The 13,955-nt window shown below is 42.9% G+C and overlaps 1 protein-coding gene across 1 annotated transcript in view; it reads left to right on the forward strand.

Moving 5' to 3' along the window:
• CCT1 (chaperonin containing TCP1 subunit 1) overlaps positions 1 to 5,926 on the forward strand; it is a 168,612-nt gene extending 162,686 nt beyond the window's left edge. The window contains exon 12 of the mRNA XM_080275491.1: positions 4,857 to 5,926. Within this exon, the coding sequence (XP_080131617.1) occupies positions 4,857 to 5,041 (185 nt within the window). The 3' untranslated portion in view covers positions 5,042 to 5,926. The remainder of the gene's footprint in view (positions 1 to 4,856) is intronic.
• The last annotated feature ends 8,029 nt before the right edge of the window (positions 5,927 to 13,955 follow it).

Raw genomic sequence — 13,955 nt, forward strand, 5'->3', positions numbered from 1 at the left:
ACGAGGTACCAGAGGTTTTCAATCGGGTTGAGGTCTGGGCTATTTCCTGGCCAGTCTGTCATGAATGATACCTCGCAGTCACGAAGCCAATTGGTGACCGATTTGGCCTTGTGAGCAGGTGCACCATCCTGCTGAAACACTCGTGCACCTGTTAGCTCGAAGGAGTCTGGTAAATGATCACACAGAAGCTCCAGGTAAACATCCTGATTCACTCTGAGGTTCTTGGGAAGTACAACAAGCTTCCCCAAACCCTTCCCTGAAAAACAACCCCATACCATGAGTGAATCAGGATGTTTAACTGTGCTTTCTACATACCGTGGGTCAAGTGGGTCACTACCTTTGCATGCTCCTCTGTTACAGGTAACACTAAACGTTGCCTCATCAGACCACAACACTGACAACCATTGCTCCTCACCCCAATTTAGATATTTATTAGCAAAGGCAAGCCTACGAATTCTCTGGCTGCTAGAGAGAAGAGGCTTTTTCACAGGCCTGTGACTTGTGTAACCAAGCTCATGCACCCTACGAGACACTGTTCTCACTGACACCTCACCAAACACTTCTGGGTTGCTCTCCTTAATTTTCCTTGCACTCACACAAGGATTAAACTCCACTGCACGTTTTAAAACATTAACAGACCTTGGGGAAGTTTTCCTAGGCCTACCAGACCTCGGTTTCTTTGTGGGAACTTCACCACTGTTTTCCTCCTGAAACCGCGCACACCAACGACTCACTGTCGATCGTCCCACACCAACCAATTCACTAATTTCCTTTGTCTGGTGGCCTGCCTCCTTTAGAGCAATGATCTGGGATATGATTTCACTCGATAGTTCACGGATAGGTGCCATAACAAAGTTTTGAAGGCCAAAACACTGCGGGACACTCGGTAAAAAATGGCGCAATTTGAGAGGGACACTCGGCGGAGTTCCTCTCTCTCAGGCAGCCCGTGGGCAACTGAGGCGGGAACCAACCAGCGCGTCAGAAGGCCTCAGGCTACCGTGACGTCATGCTCGGAGCTCAAACTTGTGGCTCAATTCTTACCCCCAAAAATGGGGTGATTCTTTTTGGGCCATAAGTATTGCGCGCCCGGCGGACATCGCTGAATACTTCTGACGAGCACTGTATGTGCCTGTATTACTTCATAATCGTAAACAGGTGGTTGTGTGTATTTTGCAAGAGAGGACAAAGATGATATGTTCTGCCTGGGTTGAGATAATGGGTGTAGTTATGCTTGTTTAGGCATGGCTTGGAGTGAAAAAATCGAAAATCCACTTATCACAGCAGCAGGCTTTGAACTGCTTGGTGAGGTGTATGGGAGTGTAGTGTAGGTCAGTGTGAAGATGTTCAGAATGTTCATTCAGTTCCCCCAAATTTTTGCAGTTTTTTATAGGCGGCGCTCAAACGACGCTTGCGGCCATTGATCAGCTAAACGTCATTCGACGCCGGCGGCCACGGAGGGGTTAAATACTCAATAATTAAGTTACCGGTATTCTAAGAAGAAAATGTAATGTTTTGAACTGGTTTGATCATTTATTTTCTCATGCACACCCAGTGTGCTCCAGCTAGCAACACTGCTCCCACAGATACCCACCTGTGAGATTAGTATGGTTAGTTGTGAGGTGTGTATGGGTAGATGCTGAATGTTGTCGCGAGGTGTACATAGTGTGAGAAATGAGACTTCACTGTACTGCATTTCACTGAAGATAATGTATGAGTTGTGCAGTTGTGCCTTTCAGACTTATGATTTATAATGTCCAGTTATTCCTCTCAGGCTTATAATTATTATGGTAATCCTCCTTAACCATTTTCCAACATATGCATGAATGAGGAGATTCAAAATGCTGTCTTTGATATTACCAGGAACATAAAAAAAGGGAAGAACCTGGCACAAACTTTAAAATGCAAATGTTGGGCAGTGAGATTATCTTGTCTTTCCATCAGTACAAGACCATATTTAACATTAGCAAGCAACATATCAACTGCATTCATCAGATTTAAAATATTTCATTCACTACCAGCATAACTGTCATCTCTAAAGCTTTTGCTTAGACCTTGTCACATTTTTGCAGATATCACCCACCTTTGTCTCACCTAAATATACTATACCAATCAAATATCCATGATGATGTGATGTGATTTGTCATCATTCATCATCCAATCCTACATTGCCCCATGAGAAGCGTAGGAGCCTTGGGCTAGCCAAGTTGATCCTGACATTTTAGATGAGAGCAGTGGGTGAAGAATGATGAAGGAAGGGTAGTGGTGAACAGTGAGGATATTAAAGATGCATGGAGAGAGCATTATAACCGGTTGTTGAATGAGGAGTTTGACTGGGACAGGGAAGGTTTGGAGCCAGCAGATCCAGTGTCTGGCCCTTGGCCTTTGATTGATACTGCTACTGTGAGTGAGGGAATAGACAGGATGAGGGTGGGGAAGGCAGCAGATGTGTCTGGGTTGACTGCCGAAATGTTGAAGGCCTCAGGCGTTATAGGGGTGAGTTTAGTCACTGACCTGATAAATAGGATTATTTATGAGTGTGTTGTCCCAGATGATTGGCTGAAGAGTGTAATTGTAAATGTGTATAAAGGGAAGGGTGATGCCCTGGAAAGAGGAAATTATAGAGGTATAAGGCTTTTAGATCAGATAATGAGGGTAATGGAGAGAGTTTTAGAAGGTATGATTAGAGAAAGAGTGACTATTGATGAGAGGCAGTTTGGGTTTATGCCAGGTAGGGGGACCACTGATGCTATATTCATTGTTCGTCAGCTTCAGGAAAAATATATTGGTAGGAGAAGGGATCTTTATTTTGTTTTTGTTGATTTGGAAAAGGCCTTTGACAGAGTCCCTAGAGAGGTGATGAAGTGGGCAATGAGAAAGCTTGGCTTGGAGGAGTGGCTGGTTAGGGTGGTTATGGCTATGTATGTGGGTGCTCACACCCAGGTAAGAGTGAATGGAGATTTGAGTGATGAGTTTTCCGTGAATGTTGGTGTGCATCAGGGGTCAGTTTTGAGTCCCATGTTGTTTATCATGGTACTTGAAGCCCTTTCACGTGACTTTAGAAACGGACTTCCGTGGGAGTTTTTTTTTTTTTTTTTTTTTTTTTAAATAATGTGTCCGACTCTGGGCAAAGGCTTCAGGGCCTATATCTCGGGGGCAGTAGCCTATCCCAAGGCCCAGTAGTCCTACACCTCCACATGTCACCACTTTGGCGCTAACACCCACCATCCATATTGAATACATGCTAGGGCTGTCTCATACAGGACTGGTGTATTGGTATTAGCGGGGGTATTTTTACGACATGTCGGCGGGTCATCTGGTAGATCAAGAAAGTGTATGCTGATGATTTGGTGTTGATTGCAGAGAACGAAAGGGAGGCGGAGGAAAGGTTTAGGAAGTGGAAAGATGGTATGGGGCACATGGGTTTAAGGGTAAATGCAGATAAAACAAAAGTGATGATATCTAGGGTTGGTGGCGGTACTGTCAAAGACGAGGGAGAGTGGCCATGTGCGGTTTGCCACAAGGGCGTGGGAAGTAATTCCATCTTGTGCGGTGTGTGTGATAAATGGGTGCATAAGAGATGTAGTGGTATCAGTGGTAGACTGCGAGATAATGCTGATTTTATGTGTACGGTGTGTCGGGGTGAGCAGGTGGAGATTGTCAGATGTGAAAGGATTGAACTTCCTGGTGAATCTCTTGAGTGTGTGGAAGAGTTTTATTATTTGGGAGACATGATGTGTGCTGGAGGTGGGGCTGGAGCTAGCTCTGTGGCTAGGGTGAGAAGTGGTTGGATGAAGTTCAGGGAGCTCTTGCCTCTTCTGACATTGAGAGGCCTCTCCCTACATGCTAAGGGGTCTTTGTATGCAGCATGTGTTAGGAGTGTAATGCTGTATGGTAGTGAGACCTGGACAGTGAAGGAGGAAGATATTCACCGGCTCAGACGTACAGAAATGACAATGATTAGGTGGATGTGCAGTGCATCCCTGCATCCAAGGCCTGGAGGGGCTGGGTTTACGATGGAAGAGTTGAGAGGTAGGATGGGACTGGAGTGTATTGGTGTTGTGATGAGGAGAGGTAGATTGAGATGGTTTGGACATGTGGAGAGGATGGGGGAGGAAGGTGAGAAGTGTTAGTATTGGGGGTGGGGTTATGAGGGGTAGACCGAGAAAGACATGGGACGATTTCATTAAGTGTGACCTCAGGGTTAAGGGACTGAACAGGGAGGCTGCAATGGATCGTGCAGCGAGGAGAGCCGCCATTAGGTGACCAAGGGCGACACATGCAAGCATCTTTGGAGCCTCTAAAAACGAAACAAAACGAAACAATGACCAGCCTCACGCATCCTTGAGTGGCATTATGTGAGCTGTAAACCCCAATCACCCCTTGGATATAAACCTTCACCGGCTCAATCTGACTAGAGTGCAATAGTTACCCACTAAACCACCAGGGGCCAAAATTTGGTCATATGGTTACCCCCCAGCGTAGTAAATAGTTTCCTGGTGTACAGGAAACCATTTGGCTTGTCACGCAGTGTAGAGTCACCCACAGGCAGAAGGAAGAGGAAAGAATGAAGGAAAGAAAGACAGAAGAGGGAATGTAAAGTCACCCATAGGCAGAAGGACAGGAAAGAATGAAGGAAAGAAAGAGAAGAGGATGGAAGGAAAGAAGGATGGAGGAGAGGAAAGGGCAGATACCCGAGAACAGCACTACATCGAGTGAGTGGATGGTGAGCGACCCCACCGACCACATATGTGATTTGTACTTTCAGGAAATTTTTAGTTAGAGCTCCAAGATCTCTTTAGTATCCAGTTACTGTGAAATTTATGTTACAGGATTCTCCCATCTGTCTCCTTTCACAGGTATAGTACGTGACAACAAGAAGGCAGGTGTGTTTGAGCCATCCCTTAGCAAACTCAAGCAACTCAAGTTTGCCACTGAAGCTGCCATCACAATCCTCCGCATTGATGATATGATTAAGCTGGAGCCTGAAGCTAGTAAGGAGAGTGGATACCAGCAGGCACTCCAATCTGGGCAGCTGGGTTAGGTCAGTCACCATAGGGATGCAGTCAAGGAATTCATACATCAGCTTTTTGACTAATTCAGCACTCCTCAGTATTCAACCAGAATAATTTAACTGAGAGCACAGCTCTGTCCTATCCTGCTGTGGAGTCATGTTTTTAATATTGGATTCATGAGCTCTTTGGTATCTCTTTTAAAAATGGCATAATTTGTGACAGTAAGTCTGATTTGTTAAACTACAGAACCTGTTATCAGTGCAGTGGATGTTTAAAATATGTACCTATCTCAGTGCAGCATCAAAAATATACTCTACAGTCTCATTGCAGGTGTTACCATTGAGTGTTCAGCTTTTCAAAGATCTCTGCAACAAGTATTGGTGTTACAAGGACAAAGTAATAACATTCCTAAGGTTTGGTTTGGTATTCATTTTGCTCCAGTTGACCCTAGTTGCCACTAGATCAGCTGTGAAGGTGCAAGCAGAACTGCCCCATTCTATAACATGCAATATAAATCTCTGTGTCCTGTACACAGTATAATCAAATAACAGTTTATCATACCAGTAATATGTATTGTACTGTTTTATTATTATTATTATTATTATTATTATTTTGAATATTAAAAGGAAAAAGTTATAAAAAATTGGATTTTGTGTGTTGTAGGTGATGCAGTTGTGAACAGTTATAATCATTTTTATATTTTGAATAAATATCTGTAGCAGGTGATTCAGTCAGTGTTGTGAATATGAAAGACCTCAGAATTATACTTTGAAAAACACATTAAGAATGTATTTTGTTTCATAGCCATACTAGTAACTGACACACACACACACACACACACACACACACACACACACACACACACACACACACACACACACACACACACACACACACACACACACACACACACACACACACACACACACACACACACACACACACACACACACACACACACACACACACACACACACACACACACACACACACACACACACACACACACACACACACACACACACACACACACACACACACACACACACACACACACACACACACACACACACACACACACACACACACACACACACACACACACACACACACACACACACACACACACACACACACACACACACACACACACACACACACACACACACACACACACACACACACACACACACACACACACACACACACACACACACACACACACACACACACACACACACACACACACACACACACACTTACTTCAAAACCACAACTACTTAAACACTTCATTTCCATAACAGCTTATAATGTAATGTGAAAAATACTAACTTATGTGATGACTACATTTTTATTACTTTACCTCAAAAAAAGAAAAAAAAGGAAAGCATTGATTCTTTATCCTTCATTTTAGGAACTTGTATGTCTTGTGAATCCTGAATGTAATATTGTAACAAGATGTAAACTGCTGTGTGAAAAAAAAACTATGGTGTTCCTGGATTACTTATATTTGGAGTCAAGAATTGAGTTGGGAAAGAAAAAGATATACTGGTAGGTATAATTATTACTGGTAAAGCAGTAGAGGTTGGAGAAAACAAGGAATATGGTTAGCCCTTTCAATCCTGATTATTGGTACTGGTATGTATTTTTTGGTAAAATCAGGGTGATGTGCAATGCTGCAGCAACTACAGAGATATAAAGCTGATCAGCCATGCAATGAAGATATGGGAAAGAGTGGTGGAAGGTAGGCTGAGAAGAGAAGTGAGGATCTGCGAGGAGCAATTTGGTTTCATGCCAGGGAGAAGTACTATAGACGCCATATTTGCTTTGAGAATGGTGATGGAGAAGTACAGGGAAGGCCAGAAGGAGTTGCATTGTGTGTTTATAGACTTGGAGAAGGCTTATGATAGGGTACCGAGAGAGGAACTGTGGTACTGTATGAGAAAGTCAGGAGTGGCAGAGAAGTACGTGAGGGTGGTGAAGGACATGTACGACGATAGTGTAACAGCAGTGAGATGTGCAGTAGGAATGACTGGGGGTTTCAAGGTGGAGGTGGGATTGCATCAAGGATCAACTTTGAGTCCCTTCTTGTTTCCAGTGGTGATGGACAGATTGACAGATGAGATTAGCCAGGAGCCTCCGTGGACAATGATGTTTGCGGACGACATGGTGATATGTAGTGAGAGCCGGGAGGAAGCTGAGGCAGAGCTTGAGAGAAGGAGATACGCAATGGAGAGAAGGGGAATGAAAATAAGCAGAAGCAAGACTCAGTACATGTGTGTAAATGAGAGAGATGACAGGGGAACTGTGAGGCTGCAAGGTGTAGAGGTGGCAAAGGTAGATGAATTCAAATACTTGGGGTCAACTGTACAAAGTAACGGAGAGTGTGGTAGAGAGGTAAAAAAGAGAGTGCAGGCGGGATGGAGTGGGTGGAGAAAGGTGACAGGAGTGATCTGTGACAGAAGAGTCTCTGCAGAAATGAAAGGGAAAGTTTATAAGACTGTAGTAAGGCCAGCCATTTGTACGGAATGGAGACAGTACCACTGACAAAAAGACAGGAGGCACAGTTGGAGGTAGAAGAATTGAAGATGTTGCGTTTTTCACTAGGAGTGACGAGGTTGGACAAAATTAGAAATGAACATATTAGAGGGACAGCACATGTAAGTCAATTTGGGGACAAAGCTAGAGAGGCGAGACTGAGATGGTTTGGACATGTGAGGAGGAGGGATGAGGAGTATGTCAGGAGGAGGATGCTGGAAATGGAGTTACCAGGCAGGAGAAAGAGAGGAAGGCCAAAGAGAAGGTTTATGGATGTACTGAAGGAGGACATGTGGGTGGTAGGTGTAAGAGAAGATGCAGAAGACAGAGTAAGATGCAGACGGGTGATCAGCTGTGGCGACCCCTAAGGGGAGAGCCGCAAGGAGAAGAAGAAGAAGAACAGAATCATTGCAGTAGCCAGCAAATCGTGTATCCCCAGTGGCAACACCAGAAACTTTAATCCCAACTTTTTCCCATATAAAAAAGCTTATCAAAGACAAACTAAAGAAAAAAGGCTCTGTTCACCCTAGCAGAACACTTAAATAATGCTCGAAATGAATGACACATAAGCAAGAAAATTGGGAAAAAAAAAAATTGCTGACACCCCCAGTCACTGAATGAATGGCAGCAAATTATGCAAAACAATAAAAAATATCCACTCATTCAAGACTCCCCCCTCATTAATTCATGAAGCAATGCTAAATGATGAAACCATCTCCATTAAGAAAGAACAAGTACAGGTAGACAGCCCAATAAACTATTATGCATAAATAAACCACAAAAAAAGCAAGATCCCCAAAATTGAGCAGCCATAATAGGGCTTAGAAAATTCAAAGGGAACTAAGTTCCACTCATCTCTTAAAGTACAACAATTCATCAAAATCACAAAAAACTCTAAGGCATTAGGTCCTGATCATATTTAAAACATCCACTTACAACATCTTGGCTCCATTGTAATAAATGCCTGTATTACCATCTTCACCCCATAGTAATAAATGCCCACACTTTAATTTTCAACTTCTGGACTTTCAGAACAGAATTCCTGATGCTGATGATCATCGTCACATCACCCAGATCTTTCCCTTTCCAAAATGGGGTTAGAGAGAATCTCTGATATCTGGAAGATATTTACTATCATCCCCATACTCAGACCACAAAAACCACCCAACAGTCCTGCGTCACACAGACCAATGTCATCATTTGCACCTTCTCCAAAATTACTGAAAGATTAGTTTTAAAACCATCATCTCTTCCAGTTTGGGTAGTGGGTACAGGTGCACCTCCAATCTGATGTTCACTTGTCTGCAATTCAAGCAGATCCTCTTTGATTCTTCCAATTTACTGACTAGCGCAATTGGGCTTAACCAAGATACCGTGAATGGCTCTATTATGTCTCTATCAGCCATCTCATCAGGCATATTGCTGATAATTTCCTTTGCTTCTTCCGGGTAGCGATACACCGGGGCTTTGACTAGGGAGTTGTGCCTAACCACTATTTTGGCTGGAGGTCCCTTGATTATGCCTAATTTTGACTTGTCAGTCATAAGCAGGTGATGATGATGTGTTAACAGTGTCTGAAAGTTGCAACTGCTGTTCTAATGTCAGAAGTCTAATGTCAGATGGTCCCACTTCTTTGTTTTAAGCAATTCCTCTAATTTATCCTCTCTGCTGGCTGTAGTAGCAACACTGTCAGTATGAGGGATCAGATCATTTGAAACTTTAGCAACCAGACAAGACTGCCAAAATTTTTCAATGTCATTCTCACCCATGATCCTGTAAGTTGCTATAATGATCCCAGGTTTAAGTACAATGTCAGCGTGGCTCTGGTTGATAAAAGACAAATGAATTTCCCCCTGAATGGAGACTGTAGTACACAACAGTGAATCAGCTAAACAAAATTAAACTCAAAGATGTTTGGGGAGAGATATCCAAAACTGTTGGGTTCTTCACTGACTCGGACAGGCAACACATATGCTTGCAAACGTCTAACGACAAGTTCTTCCCATAGGCGAGGAGAACTCTCACATTTGGCAAGTTTTTATTTGGCGAATTCACTTTTGGCAATGGGATGGGATTGTACACAACGTTCTGATTTGGGGACAGAAATATCACATCTGGAGAGTTGTTTATAATAAAAATATACTGTAACTGTATTCTGTAATATAATGCCAATTAACTTGAACAATTTTTTTATTAATCTGAATTAATTTCAACAAAATTTAGTTTGTATTGTGGAATTCAAGTCTCTTCTCAATCCTCTTGAAGTTTCGAGACATTTTTTTTTACACTTCTCTGCCAACCACCATCACGTGTGCAGCATTTTGTCTGTGTTTTATTGTGATTCCTATTTGTGCTGAGGACTTGAGAACTCATAATGGCTAATAAAACACAGAAAGGTGGAATAGGTGACCGTGGCAGACCACCAAACCGCCTAGGTGTGAAGAAAGGGCCAAAACGTGAGTACAGAGTTGGGAAGAAATCCAACAAGTACACTTTGCAGGACAAAGTTATCAAGATGTTAGATCAGGGCCAGAAATGCAGTTGTGTGTGTTTATCACATGAATTACACCCAGTAATGTTGTAGGTGGAAAATCAGTCCAGTCATGCATGCCCAGAACCAGTTTATTTTTTCCCCATTAGTTATTCAGTTCAGATTTGGCGAATTCCAGTTTGGAGAGTTTTTTTTTTTTTTTGCGTCTGTTACTCGCCAAATGTGAGAGCAGATCAGTCTCACCTTACGTGCACTTTGTTTGTTGGACGAATGGTAACGGTGCCTAACCGGGTAAACGAACCCATCTCACTTAAATGTTTGTTGCTGATGATCCCATTCTAAAGGAGCTTTGCCCAACACACCTACTCCTAACAAGAGATCGGTCTCAAGGAAGTGATCAGGGACTACCAAAATTAGGTGTCAAACGGTCTTTGTGCTACCAATGAGAATATCCAGGTACACAGAGCCTAGTACTGTACAGGAAGTGGGGTTTTTGATATCCCTGTCCCCGGAAGAAGGTTCTTACTCAGGGACATTTCTAATCCAAGTTGACTTATAAATTTCTTTAAAGCAAGGGTTACTTCACTCTCCTTATCTACCAATGCGGAACTCAATCTTTGGTTCACAAACAATGAAATGGTGGGACATCGAATTGTTCTAGCGATACCTATCAGTTTGACTGTCTGGACCGTCATTCCAGGCAATCAGCATTTCCCTACCTATGCAGTCAAAACAAGCATTCCTTGCAGGTGTAAAGGGACATGTTGCTGGCGCATGATCATTCTTATTATGGTAACCCCAGTAAGTTTACTTTGGAGTAGGTTTAAGAATCTTCATCTATTGAGTTAGGTTGTTAAGTGCTCGTTGGATTTTATCAAACTTATCTGTGTTTGGAGGCTTTGTTACAGTTGGCTTCGATGGGGCCACTAGAGCCATATCTCTCCTCGCACTCGCCCATTTGATGTCTCTGTTAGATATTAGCCTAGCATGTCTCCTCATCCTCAACCCGTTTAAGAAACTCGGTGAGGGAGACTATCAAAGAAACCACCAAGCTTACACGGGGCAGTTTCAAGAAGTCCCTGGAATAATTTCCTCTTTGTTAATTTTTCTGCATCAGGGATGGAATCTTTGGGAAATTTGGGCTCTAGAGTTGCCGCTTTACAATTTAATCTGTTCACAAAGGTTCTGGGGCTTTCCTCTATGTCATAGGTGATTTCCTCAATATCTGCCAAACTTCTGTAATATTAGGAGTACCGGTACCACAAAACTTGGCACTCAGAACCGCCTTGAAAACACTCCATGTAGAGATTGTTCCCTGCATAACGGGACTATAAATCATGGTATGTAATGGCTTGTCAGCTCGAATCTGAGCAACTTGCAGCCTTTCCTCATCATATGTCACACATGATTCAACTAGGCCATACAACTCTGCCAGGGTGCTTTCAGCTTCGATCCCATCTAATTCAGTTTAATTTACCATAGGAATATCACTAGGTCTAATAGCAGACCACTTGGGCAAGGAAGTACCTGGGTGGGGGGACTTGTGTGGGACAGAGGGAGATGATGTAGCTGATGGGAGGAACAGCTTAGGATTAGTTTGGTTAGAACCAGGGGATGGAGGTGCGTGGTTCTGTAATGCGTTTTTGAATTCTAACATTTCATCCCTCAGTGTTTCAGTTAAGGTTTGTTGCTGATTTCAAATCTGCATCACATTTGTCATGAAAGTATGCTGTGCATAAGCTCTGATGTCCCGATGGTCATCCTTGGCTCCCCTGAACTGGCTGTCACTAACTCCGTCTGCCATTTTGACTAAGCTAAAAATAATGGCACCGATCAAACATATGGGAAACAAAGTTTAAAGGGCAGCTGGCACTTTGGCAGGCATGTACCAATATGGTTGGGATAACACATGGGTTCGGCGGGAATCTTTAAGCCTTAAGACAGAAAAAAATCACAAACCCGTGTTTAAAAACAGGCTTAAATCATCCCATTAAGCTGCTATCATTATCTACAGATGAAAAACAAATCATCATCATCATCATCATCCAATCCTGCGTTGCCCCATGAAGAGCGTATTACGTGAGCAATAAACCCCAACCTTCCCTTGGATATAAACCTTCACCTGCTCAATCCGATTGGAGCGAAATAATTACCCACTAAACCACCAGGCGCCAAAATTTGGTTATGTGGTTACCACCCAGCGTAGTAAATGGTTTCTTGGTGTACAGGAAACCATTTGGCTTGTCACTCAATGTAAAGTCACCCACAGGCAGAAGAAAGAGGAAAGAATGAAGGAAACACAGAGGGAGTGTAAAGTCAACCGTAGGCAGAAGGACGAGGAAAGACTGAAGGAAGGACAGAAGAGGATGGAAGGAAAGAATGATGGAGGAAAGTATAGGGCAGATGCCCGAGAGCAGCAGTACATCGAATGAGTGGATGGTGAGCGCCCTCACCTACCACATAAAAAACAACTACTTTACAAATAATGAGTGACCAGTATATTTAAATTTAAGGATTTATGAATAAATGATATATTTGAAGGACTGTTAATTGGTAGTACATCTCAAAAACAAGAATAATAAATGGACCTGATATATAGGGGTGTTCACATTATAATCTGAAGAATGGTACAAGATATACATGGTAGCGTTTACCCTTCAATTTACTGATCTCCAAATTACTGGCTCTGCTGCGGATGTTCAATTGTAGTTTCTTGCAGGAAGTTTGCTCTCATTCAGCCTGTCCCAGAGAAAGGTGACCATTTCCAGCCATCGTGTATTTCAAAAGTTTTTTAATCTATTCGTAACAAATTTTTTAAAGCATCTTTCTTATTACAACCTTCTTTTTGATGGTCAGTATGTGCTGCGCCAGGGACACAATACTGGCGATTTTCTCACCTACCTTTCAGACTCCTGGTCATCCTCCTTTTGGGACTTTGGTAAAAGCTTTGCCATTGCACTTGACATCTCAAAGGCTTTCGATCGAGTCTAGCATAAATCTTTAATTTTCAAACTGCCCTCTTACAGTTTCTATCCTATATGTGCCTTCATCTCTAGCTTCCTTTATGGTCGTTCTATAGGTGTTGTTAACGGCCGCTGTTCATTTCCTAGGGCTATCAGTTGTAGTGTTCCTCAGGGCTCTGTCCTATCACCAACTCTGTTCTTTTTATTCATCAATGACTAAGCTGTAGCTACATGTAACCCTAACCATTCACACGCTGATGACTCCACCCTTAACCTTTCCATTCGCTTCTTGCGGGGTCCATCTTAGCAGTTACTTCAACAAACAAGGGATGAGGCCATGGCAACCTAATGTCTGAATGGCTTATATCTCTGGAGAAAAAGTAACCTTGTTCTTAATGCATCAGAAACTCAGTTCTTACCCGACAAAATCTTTCACAGAAGTACCCGGACTTTTTAACAATATCCAGCTCAATCCTGCATCATCTTTAAACATATTTGGAGTTTCATTCTCTCGGGATTTATCTTGGAAAGAACATATTACCCTCTTATCACATCTGCTTCCATGAGATTAGGTGTGCTAAGCCTACTCCGTGCTTTCTTTACCCCTACATAGTTGTTGACTTTATACACGGGTTTTATTCGCCCATTTGTAGAGTACAACTCTCATGTGTAGGGAGGCTCCCCACATACAGCTCTTCTCAACAAAGTGGAGTCAAAGACTCTAACTCTCCTCCTCTAACTGGCACCCTTCATCCTGTCTTTTCGCCGCACTGTTGCATCTTTATTTCTTTTCTATCGCGCTTCAATGGTCGCTGCTCCTCTGAACTGTCTGCTTGCGTCCCTCCACCACAACGGCGGGCTTGTAGCACCCATCTAGCAACACACTCTCATCCCTTTTCTGTCCTACTTTCATGCAAGAATTAACTGTTCCGTACTCTGAGTCCTTCATAT

This window comes from Coenobita brevimanus, chromosome 61 (assembly GCF_032717465.1).
Source record: "Coenobita brevimanus isolate Jiangsu-jjx chromosome 61, ASM3271746v2, whole genome shotgun sequence".
NCBI lineage: Eukaryota > Metazoa > Arthropoda > Malacostraca > Decapoda > Coenobitidae > Coenobita > Coenobita brevimanus.